Genomic DNA, 19,390 nt, shown 5'->3' on the forward strand with positions numbered 1-19,390 from the left:
GCCGGAGGGGTGATGCTGGCCTGACCCCTCTGCCGCAGGCACCACTCCTTCCCCCCCATGTCATCCCCCCCCCCCCCCGAGACAATTTTGGCCAGACGTTTTCCAGAACCTTTGGGAAAGAAGCGTGTCAGGCAGAGCTTGGAGGCTGAGCAGGCACCCCCCAGGGGTTTTGCCAGGCTGTGTGCCCCCCTCCCCAGGGGAGAACAGGAAAGGCACGGAGATGGGGGCAGATATGAGCCTGCCCTCCCGCTGCAGCGCAACACTCCAGGCTGAGCCCCGGGAAACCCGGCATGGGTGGTGGGGGTCACTCTTTCTTTGAGAGGGTCTGAGGGGGGGCCAATCTGCAGCCTCGCTGTTGGGAGGGGCATCCCCCATCTCTCCTGGGCTCATGCCCAGGGCGGCCCCGGGAAGGCAGGGGACACCTGCTCTGAGCTTGACTTTTGGAAAGGCACACATCAAAATGTGTATGTGTGTATATATATATTTTATATATATATATTTATATTTATATATATAAAATGGGGCAGGGCTGCTGGGCGGGACAGGGAGGGAGGCAGGAGGGGGAGAGCTGCAGAAATTGCTACCTGCAGCCACACGTCTCCACGACCATGTCCTCGTACTGTTTGTAAACCACATTGTTCCCGGAGTCTATGTAGAGGATGCTGATGGGGCTGAGCTTGGAGGGCACGCAGCAGCTGGGGGGGGTGGACTCCGGGTCCATGGAGTTCATCAGGGTCTGGATGATGGCGTGGTTGGTGGGCTCCAGGTGAGAGCGCAGGGGGAAGTCGCAGACCCCCTCGCAGTGATACGCCTCGTAATCCAGGGGGGCGATTATCCAGTCGTCCCAGCCCAGCTCCTTGAAGTTCACGTGCAGGGGCTTCCTGCTGCAGCGGGTCTTTGCCTTCTTCCCGTGGCCTCTGCCCCCAGACCGGGCGGCGATGGTGGTCCGTCTCTTCCTCCGCTTGGGGTACGCCTCCTGGCCAGGATCAGGGGGCCCCAGGAAGGGGGGGCTGCCCAGAGCCTTGATCTTATCCCGGATCTCCTTGAAGAGGTTCTCCTTCCTCTGGGTGCGGGAGAAGGCCACGAGCAGGGCTTGCTCGTGGGGCTGCGGCCGGGGCTTGCTGAACCCCAGCTGCCGGGGGGGCAGGAGCCGTCCTGACTGATCCGAGACGATCCTCAGCAGGAAGCACAGCAGCTTGCTGGAGGGAGATCTCTCCCTCCAATCCCGCAGGGCTTCCCAGACATCAAACACCTCCCATCTGGAGGAGCCTGCATCTAAAATGTCTGCAGCCCTGGAGTCCAGCAGCTGGGGCTCCTCACCCTCCCGGCTTGGGCAGGTGGAGAGGAGGAGGTGGTGGAAGGTGCCTTCGGGGGACAGGGCCAAGCTCTGGTTTTCTGGGAGGGAACGCAGAACCCGCAGCTCTGCGCCTGTCACCTCCTCCGTCTCGGGCAGGCTGGAGATGTCGAAGAGGTACCGCTGCTCGGGGGCAGACGGGGAGGCATCTGGAAGAGATAAAACAAAAAAATAAAAAAAAAACAACAACAAAGGAAAATTAAAAAATAAAAACTGAGTAAGCTGAAGCCAAGCTCTCATTATGGAGGCACAAGGGACACAGAGCTAACAGGGGAGATCATCGCCTTGCAGCAAGGCACGCAGAGCATCCCAGCGGGGACACAGCCTGTGTGCCCTGTGGCCAGGAGCATCACCCTGGCTGGAGACATGGAAAAAAAATGGGGAGGAGAAGGCGAGGAGAGAGGGAGAAATCTCTCCAAGCAAGTGCATTCTCATCAGCGCTCTTCCCCACGTCCCCAGGTGACTTCTCTGCCTCCTCCTGGGTGTTTCAGTGCCCCAACTGCATCACTATCCGGCATCATTGTTTTGCCACAGAAAGCCCCACCTGAACCATCCCCAAGCAGCAGGTTATCACCGATTTTTTCTGCCCCCCCCCCCCCCCCCAAGTTAAATGCCGTGAAAAATCTTATTTTCCCTTGCAGGCACACCCATCAGGGATGCAGATGCTGTGCCACAGGGCATCTGATAGAGGCACTTCCAGAAGCTGAAAGTGAGCCCAGATTGAATTTGTCGCTATTTTGGTGGATCCAAAGCCCAAACACAGACTCGCGCAGTTTCTGGCAGTGATTAAACATACTCGATGTGAATTAAACAAAAAAAAAAACCAAACAGAGGAGGTGGGGTTGGGGAGAAGAGATGAATGAGTTCTGGGAGGGTTGTTTTTTATTTTCCTGTTCTCTAAAAAGAAACCTGAGCTGGGCACGCTGCAAACGTTACCGCCGTGCCTGAATCCCCTGACCCACTGCTGGCAGACCCCTGCCCGACACCTCCACACCGCAGCCCTCTCCCACGGGCAGCGCCGCCGGGCTGCAGCCTGCACTGCCCGCCAGGTAGGAAAGATTTTTCTCCCTGTCATTTGCTATTATTATTATTATTATTATTATTATTACTATTATTATTATTATTATTTCAAAAGCAGATCTGTGAGGAGCAGATAAGGAGATCCCTTTGAACAGTTTATCTGCTTTCGTTTTGTGCTGAAACTTCCCAGGACCTGTGCACAGTTTTCCCCCCGCTCTCCCAAGCCGGGCACTGCCCACTCTCCCATCGGAGCATCCTCCCCCCGTCCCGTCTCGCTCCCCCGACGTTTCCCCACCAGCTTTCAGCAAAAAGCTCCCTGCAAAAGCTGCCGGCAGGATACGGCTCCTGCTGGGTTTGGGGACGGGGTGCGGGGGGTGCGGGGGGCTCCGCACCCCCAGCCCCGCCGCTCTCCCACCCCGGGGCAGCCGGCGACAGGCACGGGGGGGGGGGGGGGGGGGGGGGGAGGGAGGAGCAGGGGCTGCTTTTCAGTTTGTCTCTTCATTTTATTCGATCGGGATTCTTTTTTATTTTTTTTTTCCCAGCCGAGCTAACTTCGCCAGCAGGTCCCAATGTGTGTGTGTATATACACGCATATATAATAATATATCGTTAAGTGCGTATATGTGTTTATTTGATTATTATCATTAGATCCGTGGGTATGAAGGGGCCAAAGGAGGAGGAAGAGGGAGAAGGGGACCGCGATGCCGAGCTCAGCCGGCTCCGGAGCACCGCGGCAGCCCGGGGCTGAGCCGCCCCACACGGGGCACCGCGACGGGACGGGACGGGGAGGGAGCGCGGCCGCGCTCCCTCCCCGTCCCGTCCCGTCGCGGTGCCCCACGGACTTTTTCGGGTGCAAAGGCTCTGGCGGGGCTTCTGCCTCCCGGCCCCAGGGATGCTGCTCGGTGAAGCTGTCCCCATACTGCGCCGGGCAGCGCATCAGGTGGCGGGGGATCCCGAGAGCTTGCCCGCACCCCTGCCCGCCCTGTCTCGGCTGGGCTGCAACTTGCACCCCGTTCCCAACAGTATCTCCAGCCCCCAAAGCCACCCTCGACCCCGACTGCGTGTGCAAACCCCATCACCATCCCCGACCCCACGCTCATGCACAGACTCATACTTATCTGCACCGGCAACACTTTTCTCCAGCTCCTTTGCTATCCCCATCGCAAGTCCAACCCCATGCCCACGCACAGCCCCATCCCCACCCCTGTCCTCATCCCCATTCCCATGCTCAAACTCATGCACAGCCTCACCCCCGTTAAACTACTGCACAAGCTCCATCTCCAACTGCTACCCCATCACCGCTCCACGCAACCACCCGTGCTCAAACCAGTGCACAACCCCATTCCCCAACCAACCCCCAAGCCCCAGCCCCATGCACAGCCCCAGCCCCAACCCCAGCCCAGGCACAACCCCGTGCTCAGATCAACGTGCAAGCTCCATCCCCGTGTACAACCACGTCCTTACACGCTCAAAGTAATGCACGACCCCGTCTCCATCCCCAAACCCGTGCAGAAGCCCCATCCCCATCCCTCCCGCCCAACGGCGGGGCCCGGCGGGGCAGCCCGTCCCGGTTCCCCTGTCCCACTGCGGGCGTTGCGCTGCGCGGAGGGACGCGCGTCCCGCACTCACCGCTGCGCTCCCGCTCCGCGAAGCCCGTCACCGTGTCGGCGCGGCGGCCGGGAGCGCGGCGGGCGGCCAGGCGTTGGTAGAGGGCCACCATGTAGTGGTGCGGCACCACGGTGCCGTTGCGGAGAGCCCCGTCCCTCCGCGGCGGGGAGGAGAAGGGGGAGGCGGCGGCGGAGGAGGAGGAGGAGGAGGCGGAGGAGGAGGAAGGCGCGGCTGCCGAGGGTCGCTGGGGAGCGGCCGCCGACGGGCCGCGCACGGCGGCGGCCTCCAGCCCGCGGCGGAGGCGGCAGGCGCCCAGCAGGCAGAGGCAGAGGGCGGCGGCGGCGGCGCGGAGGCGCATGGCGGCGGCCCGGTGCTCGGCGCTGTGCTGCTGCCGCCGCCGCTCCCCGCCCGCTTTTGAACATCGTCTTCGCCCGCCGCCGCCGCCGCCGCCGCTGCCGCCGCCGCCGCCCGCCGCCGCCGAAGCGCCCCCTGCCGGCCGCTCGCCCCTCCCCGCCGAAGCGCCGCCCGCGCCCCGGCCCCCGCCCCGCCTCCGCCCGCAGGTGAGACACCCCCCCCCCCCCCCCCCCCGGCCGGGCCCCCCCCCCCCCCCCCGGGGCCCCGGTGCAGGGGGCACCTGCGACCCCGGTGGGGGCCCCCGCACCCCTGTTTGGAGGGGGAACCTCCGTCCCGTAGCCCCCTGTTGCGGGGGTCACCGTGGCCTTATTTTGGTTTTTTTTGGGGGGGGGGGCAACTCTTATTGTGGAGGCCGGCCCTGGGTCCCGGATTGGAGGGGGGGCACCGCCACCTCTATTTGCAGGGAGCTCGTATTTCTGTCAGGGAACCCCCCACCCCATACTGGAGGGAGAACCTTCACCCTGGGGGGGGGGGCACCCGCCACCCCGTATTTTGACAGGGGGACCCCGGTCCCATACTGGAGACGGGGCAGCCCCGGCTCTGTTTTGGAGCGAGGAACCGACACCCCGCGTTTTGGACGGGACCCCGCGCCCCATATTGGAGGGGGACACCCCACCGCTATTTAGGAGGGGGGACCCCCGCCCCGGTGTAGGAGGACCCCGCTGTCCCCGCGGGGGTGGTACCGGGCGGCGAGGTCGGGCCGGGAGCGGCCGGGGGAGCGCGGAGCGACCCGCTGCGGGGCGGCCCCGGGGGCCCGGGCTCCGCGCTGCTCCGCGCTGCTCCGCGCTGCTCCGCGCCTCCATCAGCCCCGGTAATTCCGCCCCGGGAGACCGACACCGGAGCAAAACAAAGCCCCGGCCGGGCTGCGGGCTAATGTTTTGCCTTGCAGAGAGGGTTTCCTTGGTAAAATTCAGATGTTTCCTTGGGTCTCGATTAAAATAACAAAGTGGGGTATTTACTAGGATGTTATTTCAAGTCTCTTAAGTCCCTGGTTATGTCTGTTGCGATTTCTCCGCAAATACAAAAACAAGTGCTGCGATGATTTATTTGAAGGAATGTAGATATTTCGCCAAAACAAGCACAGGGGTTTTTTTTCCCTCTCCCCCCCCCCCCCCAAACAATCGCTTCTCACGAGCATTTGTCACTGCAGCCTCTCAGATTTCTTTCTGCTGTAATTTTACAGGTGCTTTGTCACAATATCGCGAGCGGGTTTCTAATGCCAGCCAGCGGAGTTGCTCAGTACGTACACATAGCGCCAAGCCACGGAGGCAGCTCCCGTGACAACGTCCTCAGAAATCCCCGTCCCATGCGGCGCAGGATGACCTGGCCCCAAGCCATTTGCACGCCTCGCACACCTCGCACAGCACCTTGCGCGGCATTTGCACGGTTCGCACGGGGCTTGCACGGCCTTTGCATGGCGTTTGCATGGCTCGCACAGTGTTTGCACACTTTGCACGGTTTGCACGGGGCCTTGCACGGTGCCGTTGGCACCACCCGACCAGTAATTCGTGGCCACTGGGAGCCCTCACCTGGCTGGGGCAGGAGGCAGAAGAAGGGCCGGCAGAAGAAGGCTTCATTAACTGTTTTTCTTCTGTCACCCCCTTATTAAATCCAGCCTGATGCTGTTCAGACACTAAAGGTCACTTTAAAAAAAAAAAAAAAAAAAAAGCATCCAATAAGACCTTCCACTCCCCAGACGCCCTGCTCCCCCCGGGCAGGGTGCTGGGACCCCGGCTGGGTGCCCCCACAGCACCGGCGCAGGCGGCAGCAGGGCTGAGCACTCAGGGAAGCCTTTTTTCGAAGATGGGAAGCCTGAAATTCCCTGTCCTGTCCTGCACATCCCAGTCCCGTCTCTGGATCCGTGCCCCGGACTGGGACTCTCTGCTCCCCTGTGCCCCCGCTGTGGGGTACAGCAGTGCTCCCCTCCCCAAGGAAGGGAGCAAAACAGTGGCAGGATGGAAGGATGGGTTGATAGATGGGAAGGACTGCTGAGCTACAGAAAATGGGCAGAGAAGTCCATCCATAAACCTCTGGGCTTCTTGCAACCGTTTCTGGAGCCTCCTGCCTGGATTCCTCTTGTGCAGCCACTTGCATGGGAAACAGTGAAAGGTGTAAAAAAGGTGAGTGCAGGCCCTGCCCCGGGCCACTCGGGTCTGTACATCGTCCCACGTTTTGGGTGCGTGTACCTCCCACACGTGAGGAACCCCAGGCTTCTCCAAATTCCTGAGAATTGGAACTGTCGCTGCATTTTTTCCATGTATCTTTTAAAAATTAAAATGATATTGATACAACAGCCGGCTGTGGCCCCTGTTTTTTCTTTCCCCCTAACTTTTTCACCCTGGTACCAGTCCTCAGCCCCCAGTGTGGACAGCAGGGCCAACTGCCTGCTTGGTGCAAGCTAGCAGAGCTGAACAGTAGGTTCCTCCACAGCGGTTCGTACCACACCATCCTCGTCGCCGTGCACAGCCGTCCCCATGCACAGCCGTCCCCGTGGCGGAGCCGTGTGTTGCTGGGTGATGAGAGCCAGATCCCTGTCCTCACCGCCTGTGTGGAGACCCAAACACAGGCACGCACATACCCACACAACCCCGAGCGACACGTACACACATGTCTGCACGCACCAGTCACACATGTCCTCACCAGCTGGTGCACACGCACGCACACACATGCACACACACATGGGTACACACACACACAAGGGTACACAGACCCAAGGAGCAACTCCTGCCTGGCTGTGCCGGAGGGGAGTCGTGAAATCCTGCAGCCCATCCTCTCAACCACACAGTGTCTACTGAGGTGCATGAGCGCTGAGTTTCCCATCTGTTCTCCATTGCAGCTTCATCTAAACCCTTTTGGGCTTTCTTGAATTTCCATCAGCCCAGCCCAGTCCAGCTGCAGGACCTTCCCAAGCCGCCCCAGCCCTATGCAGCGGCACGGCAGCTCCTGCCCCCAGCCCTTCCCTGCTCCGAGGACAGGCTCCCTTCTCTCCCAGTGCAAACCTTTTGCGCATAATTTCACGCTGGCAAAGAGCCACCTTCTACCAGCCCCCTTCCAAAACCAAATTAGCACGCTGCTGCAGCAGCAGAAATTGGAGAGGAAAAGCTGCAGTTTTATTTTACAACTCAATTAGCAAGTTTATATAGAAAAAACACCCATATAACCAAGGGAGATTTTATGTCCGTTTGGCTTCACCAGCAAATAGACTTGCTCCTCTTGAGGGCACTCCCCATTGCTGTGAGTACAGTGATGTCCTCCTGCCCATGGTGGCCCTCAACCAACGTGGTGATGCTGGCTCCAGCCCTGCTCACTTGCTCCATCTCTCTTTGCTCTTACACTTACAAATCCTCTGGGTACCTCCAGCACAGACTGAAAAACACAGTTCTGAGACTGTCCTGTCACCCTGTCCGCTAAGTATTAAACGAACCAGAAGTCTGCCAGAACCTAAGATGAAGATGAAGGGCCACATTTGCCTCTAATTTTTCCCTAAGAACCTGTCCCGAATAATATGAAACCAATGGCTGTATGCCAGGGAGGGATCCTCATTCCCATACCTTAACAGCTCACACCGTGTCCCACCACGGTCTCTCCCTTCCTTCACCAACAGGCCCTTCTAGGTGGGTTTTTGGAAAGAAGGGGTCAGTCAGCTCTCTAAGCCTGGTTTTTTTCACTAGGAACATTTTTTGAATGCTCATTCCTTCAGGACGAGGAAGACATCATTCCTGCCTGGCTGAGACTTGGGCTTGTCCCCTCTGTTGCAGTCTCCCTCCCTCCATTCCTTCTCTTGATTCCCAGCACTGTCCTGCTTGCCCTCCTGCATCGTCCATGGTGGTTGGGAATCTTTGTGTACGGAGCACAGATTCATTTCCATGCATGGAGTTGAGTCCTGGGCAGGGTGGACTCCACCATGGTTGCATCCTCTTTTGTAACTGTGGGCAAGGTGCCAGCCTGGGACTCTTGCCTGCCAGAGAGGGGCTGCCCTGCAGATGCTCTTCAGCAAAGGAAATAAGGGGGTATTTGATTTAACCAAACCCCACCAGCTGTGGAAGACCACTTCTCAAAGAAGGAAACTGAGGTAGAAAGGAAATCCTCAAGCAATAACCATGTACCTGGTGTCATAGCCACGTTCCCACAGCCCTGTACCTCCACAGATGTTCACCTTTCCTGTCATCAGCACTTTTTGATGGAATAAAAATAAACTGCAGTGACAAGCCCCCTCCACACTTAAAACTGGAGGTGTTTGTGGCTGTTTCCATTAGCTAAGCCAGTGAGACTCAACCAAATTTGCAAGTCTTGAGCAAGTTCAGAGCGGTCAGAATATTGATGCTAGTGGTTATTTGGAAGAATATGTTTTCATGTAGTTACCACACAAGAAGTCTCTTGTGGTTTCACTTAACGAATGTCTTCTAGCGAGATGGCTACAAGTGATGGCAAGGCCAGCTCAGCAAGTAAGCAAGCAACAACATCATTTTCTTTCCAAATCTTCCAGCAACTCCTTCCAAAACTTACTTAAACTGAAGCCAAGCTGAATTCTCCCGGATTGTCTGCACAGGGATAACCAGGGAAGATAAGACAAATCAAGGTACAAAGTCCATGCGTGAAACATCAGATGATTCAAAGACCCCATAGGGCTGCTTCCTTCAGGCCCAGAGACCTTAACATCACCGCAATCTGGATGTCTAAAGCTATGCTTGTCTCACATCACGGTCTATTTGAACACTATAGCTAAGGGACAGGAGACTTATGGAAAAGCTTTGCAGAGAGTTCAATCCTTCTGGAAACATAAAAGCTTCTTGGATTAGACTTTCCATTCCCGTGGGGGAAGTTGTCCTATTCAGCATCTGGTCGACAGGGTCTGGCATAAGCCACCTGAAGATAGCAAGTCAAAGCACAGTTGAGTGCTCAGACAATTTTTTAAAAAGCCCATTTGCTTTTTGAAAAGTGTAGAGTCAGCAGGTCATCTGCCAGTGCACTACACCACAGATGCAGAGTCGGGGTGATGACTCAACCCAAGTGTCCTTAAGGTGGTAGTCTAGGCTAGCGTCCAATTGGAAGGGGTAGGATTCACCTTGCTTCATTTTGGCTTCTGTCTCAGACTAACTAATCACTTTCCTCCCATCAATAGTTACGGAGAGCCGTACCTCCAGAAGGTGATTCCCACAGTGTTAACCAAGGAGCCCAGGTAAGACAGCTGTTACAGAGGTTTTGGTCTTCCTCTGCAGAAAGACCACAGCTGCCTCCCCACCCCTGGCTGTCCAGGTGAGATGTCACTGGGGGAAGTCCTCTCCTACAGCTCTCCTCAAGCTCTGCTCCATGCTTCCGTATTTTTACATATTTCACCCTTTGACCTCCACTCAGTCCCTTTTTCTCTCATCTGTCTCCCAGATTATTGTGTTTCTCCCCAACTTCTTGTCCTCCAGCTCCCAGCCCCATTGCAAAGGCTCCTCAGATTTGGGAGGTATCAGTCAATCCTGAAAGGGAGACCTGGCTGGGAGAGCGTCTGCCAGCGGGCACCCAAAGGAGTGTCGGAAAGGGACCAATGCACACAGTACTTCACCCCGATCTATCCATTCCCAGCTACTCCCAGGAGACCCCTTCTCTGCCCGCTCCCCATCCCTCCGAGCCACCAATGCTCACGGCTGTTGTGTCATCCTCAATTCTCTGCCGCTTGAGACAGAGAATTTCTCTGTACCAAAACCAAGGGCTTTTGTTTTCTGCTGTAGACCAGCCAAATGGAGCTAAACTCTCAAGTCCTTAAGGCCAGCCCAACAACTCACCACGATGACAGAGGTCTGGCAAAGAAAGTCCTTTCCCCAAGAACTGATTTCCCTCCCTTTTGGGATCATCACCTTGTGCAGGAATCAACAGGTGGATGCATCCTACCTAAGTGCAGCTAACAACGCAAGGTACCTAGCTTGAGGTATCAACTTTGGTTTCTTTGACAGTTACTCTGAGGACACCGACAAGCCACGGGGTCAGCTGAAGCATGCAGAGGGCGAGAGCAGACCTGCCATCACCCCAGCTGCATCCCAGCCCCCTTCACTCCTCTCTGCCTGCCGCTGTGCCGGGCTGGGAGGAGGAGGAGTTATGGAAGAAAGTGGGTGTCTGGGTGGGGAAAAGGATGTGGTCCAAAATCCTGTTTGATGTCAGCTTTTCACGGTCCGGATCACTTCCCTCAGAGACTGTGTCTTTCTGATCTTCTTGCCAGGGCAGTATGTCCTTCTGTGATGGAGGGAATGCAGGTGATTTGGACTGGGCACCTGGCAGTTAGGAGAGATGCTTCACCTAAAAGGCCCCACAGAGACCAGCATAGACCATGGGGCAAACTGAGCAGCTCATAAACCACTTTTTATCACCACTGGCCTCCTGTCCAGTTCTGTATTTTAACCCTACAACTTCTGCTTTCCTTTTCCATCTTGCCTCTTCCAACTTTTTTTTGTAGACATTTCATACCCCGGGCCTCTTTCTCCTTCAGCTGTTGAGTAGCATGGGAAGCTCAGAGGAGAAGAAACCATCCCACAAGGCCATCCCGACCCACCTCAGCTGGGTGGCTGCAGTGGGACCCAGCACCAGCAGAAAGCGGAGTACCGGGGGGTGTCCCGACGTGCAGGGAGGGATCACTCCCAGGGCAGGAGCACCATCTCCTGGCGAAGGGACTTATAGCAGCAAGCCTCCCTTTCCCGCTGCACAGATGACATGTGGAAGGCACTAGCAGTTTGGAAGATACTCTGGTTTCTCTCCCCTTAGGCTGTAAAACATACGTAAAGCAGCCCAGCATAAGTATGTACCGTGCATAAGAGGGAGATGGAAAATTGGCTGTGAACAGGAATACATTGTGTGGGCACATCCCTTCTTCTTTGTGCCATGCTGTCAGAGGGATTTCTGAGTGTGTAAGAGTTGCAGGATCAGCTGTTACAGAGCTCTTACTATAGGTGTACCAGGTGAAGCTCCATCTTATTTTGCATTGCTCCAACTCTGTCTCAAAGAGCTCGCAAGTTAATAAAATGAGGAAATCACATATTGCTTAAGGGTCCTTTGCATAGTTTTGCTATTTAACTCAGAACAAGATTTTTGCCCGCATATTTTTGCCTAGATAGATGTATTAAGAGGAGATATGTGCAGTATATTAAATCCTGTGTTCCCTGCACATTTATTTAGTGCTCCCACTAAAGTTAAAGGCAGGCCTCTGGGCACTGACAGCTGCGTGGATGAAGCATTTGATACACATTACTGGATGGGATGTCAAATGCCCTACTAGCAACACTCTTGCTTTCCTAATATGTTACAACTGTCTATCTACAGCTCTTTGCAGAGTTTGCAAGTTGATGTGGGCTGTGCGGGCATCCGTATTTAGGGAACATACATTTCTGCCTTTAATATTTGATGCAGGCAATCTGGCTTTGCCTTGCCCACCTGCTTGTTCCTACCTGCCCAAACACTCACGTGCAGGTTCAGGCACCTGAGACTATCTCAGATGCTTAAACGTGAGCATCTGGTGCCACCTGAGACATCTGGACCTCCAGCTGCTGCCTCACAAAAGACAGGGGACTGTCCTAACACCTTCTGCCTCATCTGCCAGCACCATGTGGATGTCTTGGGTGCCCTGCAGCCTGCACAGAGACCCCAGGTGCCTATTTTAGCACCTGAGCAAAGCACTTTCCCTTATGAGAAGAAAAAAATATGTAAGATGGGACTTGCTGATATTAAAGAAATCCTTGAAGAGCACACCACTGTGTGTGGGTCACTTCAGCAGTGTATGGGGAGCTCTGCCTGTTTCTGCGGTTCACATGTTGATCCCACCAGGTTAGTAAGTCAAAACATGCCATTTTGGGCTCCTCACTCTGTGCCCAGAAGGAAAGCAAAGCTTAAAATGATTTGATATGACTGGCTCCTGTATGAAACAAAATGTCTGGTAGGCAGCTGCCTGTTTGCTAACAAGCCCTTTGCACTTGGAACAAGGAGGTGTTAAATAACAATAATAAATTATAATTTTTTATATATATATATAAAAACAAAGTGATGCACAAATACTCACCACATGCAGAAGGGAAAAAAACCCTAAAGCCCAGTCTGTTTCCAAGAGAAGACAGTTGCTTCATTCCCCCTATAGCCACTGGAGAAAAGTGGGCATTTTTAGAACACAAATCATCATGTCTTGAAGTGAGCACCTGAAACAGATCCTAGTGCTCCCAGAAATGTGTCCCAGAAACACCCTTTTCTTCATTGACTACAAAGCAAGTCTACCAGATCAGCACAGAGGAAGATGCTGAGCAGGTCAAAATTGAATTTTAAGCAGGAATAATCTCACTGTGTGTAACTGGATAGGAAAACTGTTACTGCTTTACTACACCTTTATGATAGCAACCACTAATATCTTCATTAAAAACCACAGATTTCAGAAGCCCATGTGCATGACCTGGTGAAACTCAGAGACTGACTGCCAGCCACCTTCTAAGTAAGAGTCAGAGCATCTGACTTAAAATGTTTGTTGCAAAACATCTGCGAGCAAAACTCAGTTCCTGGATTAAATAGCATTGATAGGACAAGGGGTAATGGCTTTAAACTGAAAGAGGGCAGATTTAGATTAGATATTAGGAAGAAATTCTTCACTGTGAGGCTGGTGAAGCACTGGAACAGGTTGGCCAGAGAAGCTGTGGATGCCCCATCCCTGGAAATGTTCAAAGCCAGGTTGGGTGGGGCTTTGGGCTACCTGGTTTAGTGGGGGGTGGAACTAGATGATCTTTAATGTCCCTTCCAACCCAAACTGTGAATTCTGTGATTCTATGACCTGAAGAGATATTCACCTTCCTACTACTGCTGTGTATGAATGACTGGTTAATGAGACAGGTTGTACTGGTCACACTACGATACAGAGGCATACTTTCAGATCTCCTTGGACAACTGGGTGACTCTATCCTGGCTTGCTGTCACCAAGAAATGTTTGGGTCATGGTAATGTCTCCCTCCTACAATCTGTCAAATTAGTTATCCTGAATTTAAAACAGAGCAGCAGAACTAATGCAACTCAATTTACCAAAATATCTGTATTGTACTTCCCTTATAGTTCCATCCCACACTGGATGTTCACGAGAAGTGACTGACCTACTGGCAAGCCAAACCAAACAGGTACCTGCCGAGCTTATGCTTCAGTCTTTCCCTTAGAGGGACACAAATGCCGGCCTCTCACCTATTGAGCTGCCAGGTTTTCACAATAGTTGGAGGAGCTGAACGTTGTCCAGCCATCTCCTCTTCTGTTGTATGTGGTTAAAATTGGCCATCGGGTTACTATAACGTTATTAGGCAGGGAGCAGACACTTAGACTGGCAGACACATGGAGTGACAGACAGAGCAATTGCATACACCTTCTTTTTTTAGGAAGAGATGCTGAAGAATAGCATACTAACACCTTTTCGCCTCCCACCTCCTTCTCTTTTTCTTGCTAATTCAAAAAGTTGAAATTTTTCCATTTGGGAGAATTTCAGTCAGGTCTAGAATCACTCATAAAATGGAGGAATTGTTCCAACAATGTCCCTGAAAAGTTTCCTAATTTTTAAAAAGAAATCCAGGAACAAAATCTGACCAGCTCTAACTCAACTGGCTCGAACCGCGTTATGATGGGTAGTTCAGTAGAGGAGCCTAGGTCTCCATGAACCTCAGCCTTTTCTTACTCCTGCAGGCAGGGTCTTCATAAATGGAGTCATCTCCACATTTCACGCAGGTAATGAACAACCAGCAGCCAGCACCAAAGCCAAGCAGACCTTGGGCTCTTGTTTATCTCCAACCAAATAAATTAGCACAGACATAAGCACCTCCAGAGCTCATTTGATGGGAGGGAGGGAGGGAAACCAAGGTAAAACCCTTGGGCAACAACTTAGGTCAGGTGTGTGGTGAAGATGTACTTGAAAAACTTGGCAACATATTTTGAAGCCTGCCTGGAAACTTGTGCGATAACTGACTGTGCCTTCACCCTTCCTTGACCTGTGGAAGTACTTTTTTCATTGCGCCTATGTAAGAGCCAACTACCCCAAAACTACCCTTTGTCTTTGGAAAGATAAGTCTACTATATCTATCTACTGTAGTTGTGGTTTTGAATAATATGGACAATTTTCAGTATTGTAAGGCTTGGTTTTATTAAACTGGGGCAAACCCAGAAATCTCATCTTTTCTTCTTCACTGGCTACCATGAAATTTATCCATGATTTACCTAGGACCCCCAAACTTAAGAGAGGTGGAATTTTAATTCTGGGGCTGCAGCAGGTCAAGAGCCAGGTTTATCTTTCAGCAGGGATTACCTATGGTTTCTACTAGATTATTCCTGACATGTGGCTCATCATATTACAGGTTAACTGTTTAAGGGGGGGGGGGGGGGGGGGGGAAGCAAGAGGCATAATGAAGAACAGCAATATAACTCTCCTCTCCTCATAATAAATCTATCCTGAGTTTAGGAGGTGTGTAGATTAAAAGACTGCCTTGACAAGCTATCAACAGTCTTACCACATCATATAACAAGAGCGAACTTTAAATCTACCATTTTGGCTACCTTTGAAACTCACAGAGAAGCCCAGTCCTAAAATAAAATCTCCTAGTGGTTCACATCTGGGTTTTGTAATTGTCATCTGAAAACAAATAGTGGTAGGAGTGATAAAGTGACTGGTCATCTCACTGGAATCCTATTACCCTAGTGCAGCCTTTTTCAGTAATTAAATAATATTGTATTTCTCCCTATATGAATCAAGGCTGAAAAAAAGGTTTCACGTTCAGCTTTTAAACTGCGTTTTCATAGCCAATTTATTTTGTTTTAAAGTACATTCCTCTGCCCTTGCTTTTTTTCACACCTTTTTTTTACTATACCCTAAGCAGGGCTCTGATTTCTCCTCATTCTGCCATGATTACAGGCAGAGTCCTCTGCCAGGGATTCAAAATTTGGTGGACAACTCCCCCTGGGCTTATAAGGTCACTGTTTTTCGCCTGCTGTCTTGGGGGAGATGAAAAGCAAATCCACAAGCTGCCAAGAATCACACCCAAGCAGGGATGCCGTGCTGTGGGAGCTGGTTCTTGCTCAGTGGCCAGGAGACAGACATGACCCTTGGACAAGTTCATGAGGTCATACCCTGGCCCTGATGGAGACCTCCTGTCCCCCTGTGCCCTCACGGGGAACGGAGAGGGATCGAGCTGTAGGGCTGCAGTCCGTTGGCATCGAACTGAATGAACAGAATGGACAGACCCCAGCCACAAATCACTCAATATTTTAACAGGCTTTGGGAGGTTTTTCTTCCTCACTTTAACCCTTTGTGGGAACTCAGGGCCTGCAGAAGATGGCTGGTGGGCAGTCCTCCAGCACACGTGGTGAACAAGGCTACCTGGTGCAAACCCTCTTCTTCCATGTCCCAGACAGAGCGGAAGGGACAGGGAGGACCATCCCCTTCACCTCTCAGGTGCTACAGCTGCCCTCCAACACACTCCTCGCCGCCGGTGTTTCCCATTGCCTGCTCACCAAACGGGTCCCCAATTTGGCACCAAGCCGTTCCCCAAGGAGGCCAGGACCTGGTTGTCAGTTATCTCACAGGCATGGGACCATAAGCTCTGCAGAGGACCTGGCTATCTCACAGGTGTCAGATCATAAGCTCTGCAGCCACTGCCCAGCTCCTGAGCCATCTGAGCTTGCCCAAGTCCTTGCAAAAACCTCTTTCATGTGTTTTTCAGGTCACCACAGGGAGGGCCAAGCGAAGAGTTTTTGAGTTGTGGCTGGTAAAGAACCAATATGTTTGTGCCCTTTTCTGAGTGCTGGGGAGGGAAATAATTTCTCTTTGTATCTCCTTGCCTGTCCTGCCCCAGGTCAGTGGATGAAGAATGATCTATTCTCTGGCAGAAAAGCCCTGTGCCAGGTACAGAGAGAGGTTATGAAGAACAGTAGCTGTAGGCTGCTGATTTCTAACCTTTAGCATTTCTTACTTCTCCCCCTTTTTCAGCCCACCCTCACTTGGTCCCTCACAACCTTCTTCATGTTGCGGCAGGTGGCTGAGAAAACTCCTCTGGGTTGTGTATCAGTGTAAGTCTCCTACAGTTTAGCTATTGAGAGTAAAACTGTGTATTAAAAGTAAATACAAACATCAGCACTAACTGCAAATGCTGTAGTATCTGTGGAAAATCCCAGTGTAACTGGTCCCAGAGTCAGGTTTTGAGCATGAGCTGAGGGTTCGACTGGAGTCAGTGGGATTGCCTGTGCAAGAAAACGGTGCCGGACAGGAGCTGGGCACTTGGCTCCCAAAGGGTGACACACAGCTGGGGTTGCAGTTAGCACCAGCAACACGTCCCTACTCTATAGGTTGTCTTTGAGTGCTCTCTAGTGGACAAAAAAATAAGTCCAGAGGCAAACAGCACTGATGGTCACCTGCCCTGAGCTGAAGTCACGATTAACTGGGTGTCTGAGGCATTGGGTCTGTAATATCTACACTTCCTGGGAGCAGGGTTTTGGAAGGCGGTTCAAAACAGGGTCTTCTTGATCTGTGACGCTGAAGGGCAGAGGTTTGATGTGGGAGAGATGCAGGGTGACGGGGGATGCATGCCTCGTTGGACGCCTGTGATAGGAGCTCAGGCATAGAGCACAGGGTAGCATCCCACCCCCTTCCCCGCTACACAGCTTTTCGGAGCTTCTCCTTGTGTTGAAGGGAACACCTGCGGGACCTGCTCCTGCGTGTGCAGTCAGCAGGTAGAAGAGCGATAGGTACTGTGGAAGGAGAGTAGAAACCATTTTTGGTCCCTAAGACATATTTAGTGAAGGGGGGGGTGGGGAATTATGGTATTAACTCACTCACCAGCCGCTCCAGAGGCCCTCTGCTCTGAGAGAGCCCTGCCAGTGCCGGACACAGTTGCGCTGAGGCAAGATAGTGCTTGTTTGATAACACAGAGTGATAACCCACTAGACACAGAGAAAATCTAAACTACTTCAGTGTGACAAGAAGGGGTTTATCCCGTGGAAGTCAGCTCAGGGCACAGGCCATCAGGTGATTACATAGTGGGTGCTCCCAGATCAGCAGAAGTGTATTACTGAACCCAAATGTTCAAAAGGTGTCCCAAAATCATCAGATTTATCAGGATACTGTATTGCAGTTGGAATTTACCTGCATTAGGTGTCTGAGTTTTGAGTTCTGAAAATAACTCATCACATTTTCCTTTTATTTCTGTGAAATAATGACATCTAAAAATTTTTTAATGATGGTGAAAACTGAAACAGCCACTTAACTCATGAAATGGCTACACCAGTTATGGAGGTTTAATGTATCTCTCCTTAAATTCTTTGTTTAAAACCTGGCTTCTCCATTATGCCCATGGTCTGGAGGCTACTATTTTAGGTTTTCAGGATGACACTGTCTGTCAGCAAGAGCTCCTCTTAAATGGGCACTGCCCAATGCTCAGACATCTTGAACACAAATTAAGATCCTTCAACCACCTACTGAGCTTAATTACTTGTCTCCCATTCATTCTTCTTCACGTTCTAGAGGCCTTTGACTGAAATCAGACTGGCCTGCTTTGCTTTCAGCATCTTCTTCTACTTGGAGCAGTCAGTTTTGACCTTGCCTCATATAGTCAGAAACCACTGAGGCTCTAGCAAAGTACCACATGTACCTGCAGTAAAAAACCAGGGCATTGTATATGAGCAGTTCTTCTATGCAAATTCATTAATAGTTTTGTTACAGAGATGCTGCAGCTATGCATACTTTAGGCTACTGAATACTGACTGCATGAATAGCTTGATTCAGTTTGTTGAGGGTACAGAAAGGAAGGGGAAAAAAAAAAAAGAATGGATAAAAATAAACAAACCAACCTACTAAACCAGTCAACACTGGAGAGTTAAGAGGCAGGAAAAAAGCCAGCAGTCCCAAAGAAAAGAGCCCTTAAACTTCAGAGAATTTCTTCCTCTTTCCTTTGCTCATACACAACCGAACTGAGGCAAGGGAGGTCCATGAGGGTGAGAGGAGCAGCTGAGGGTAACTTAAATATTGGTAGAAAATAATAACTTTATTAGTGCTGCTTGTTACTGGTATTGGTTCTCAGATTTGCTGCACATCCTCCCATAAGCCTTCCTCTGCACATCTCCAACTGATGATCAGCTACACTGATGATCAGCACCACTGTGCCTGATGGCCTGGGTGCAGGATCTGGCCAAAGCTCATCGATGTGCTCTTTTCTGCCAGAAAAAAAAAAAAAAAAAAAGAAAAAAAATTAGTTCAGTGGAAGAAAATTTCTATGTAGCATCCAAAGCAACATGGGAATTAAACTCCAAATATTCTGGGAGGTTGCTTCTGAAAAAGGCAAGATTTTTGCTCAGGTCCAACAGACAGCTCTAGCAGCATATTAGAATTTTCTTCTGGCAGGTTTGATTTTTTTTCCACCTTTTTCTCCCAAGATTCACTCAGAAATGCACTCCGCACAGTCACCACCTGATTAAAGACCCTACCCTAATGTCATGGGTAAGTCAATTGACTCTTCCCACAACTTCAGAGATTAGAAAAATGGAGGCATTTGTTTTATTTTCCAGACACATGATGCTTTCGATGATACAGGCTGTGTAGTTATAAAAATGCCACATATGATGAGACTTGCTAAGAAATCAGAAAAATGGGCAGTTCTTGGACTTCTCCACACACATACCAAGATAGCGCACACAACCTCTCCGGGTCAAAGACAGAGCCCAGCAGCATACTGGGCTGAGCAGACACTTCTCTCTGGGGAGAAAAGCCCCAGTTTTTGAAGCATCTTCACAGGCACTCGGTGACATTTGGATAGACACTGCTCAGAGAGCGCGACGAGCACTGCCTTAGTGGGGGCCCGTGGCTCAGGTCCTGCTCTATTTTTGCTGTCTCAGGCAGCAAACTGCCAGCTGCTTACTCCTTGTTACTATCTGAATAAATTGGATTATCCAGGAAGCCAACCGAGGATAAAAATACCATTAGAGAAGTAATTCATTTAGACATATAACTGTTTAGGATATACTTAT

The 19,390-nt window shown here is 51.9% G+C and overlaps 1 protein-coding gene across 1 annotated transcript; it reads right to left on the reverse strand.

Moving 5' to 3' along the window:
• Window positions 1-126: 126 nt before the first annotated feature.
• Window positions 127-4,410, reverse strand: GDF7 (growth differentiation factor 7). Its single transcript, XM_075750523.1, has 2 exons — window positions 4,004-4,410; window positions 127-1,503 (listed from the first exon to the last, which is right to left on the reverse strand). Exons 1-2 carry the CDS (start codon window positions 4,338-4,340, stop codon window positions 581-583), a joined length of 1,260 nt encoding a protein of 419 aa, XP_075606638.1. The 5' UTR covers window positions 4,341-4,410; the 3' UTR covers window positions 127-580.
• Between the last annotated feature and the right edge of the window lie 14,980 nt (window positions 4,411-19,390).

This window comes from Balearica regulorum, chromosome 3, assembly GCF_011004875.1.
Source record: "Balearica regulorum gibbericeps isolate bBalReg1 chromosome 3, bBalReg1.pri, whole genome shotgun sequence".
NCBI lineage: Eukaryota > Metazoa > Chordata > Aves > Gruiformes > Gruidae > Balearica > Balearica regulorum.

What these genes read in the sequence shown, in the direction of transcription:
- GDF7 (XM_075750523.1), bottom strand. Translation starts at nt 4,340, where the DNA reads ATGCGCCTCCGCGCCGCCGCCGCCGCCCTCTGCCTCTGCCTGCTGGGC. An exon ending in CGCGGAGCGGGAGCGCAGCG is followed by an intron (nt 1,504 to 4,003) that starts GTGAGTGCGGGA and finishes TATCTCTTCCAG; the next exon opens with ATGCCTCCCCGTCTGCCCCC.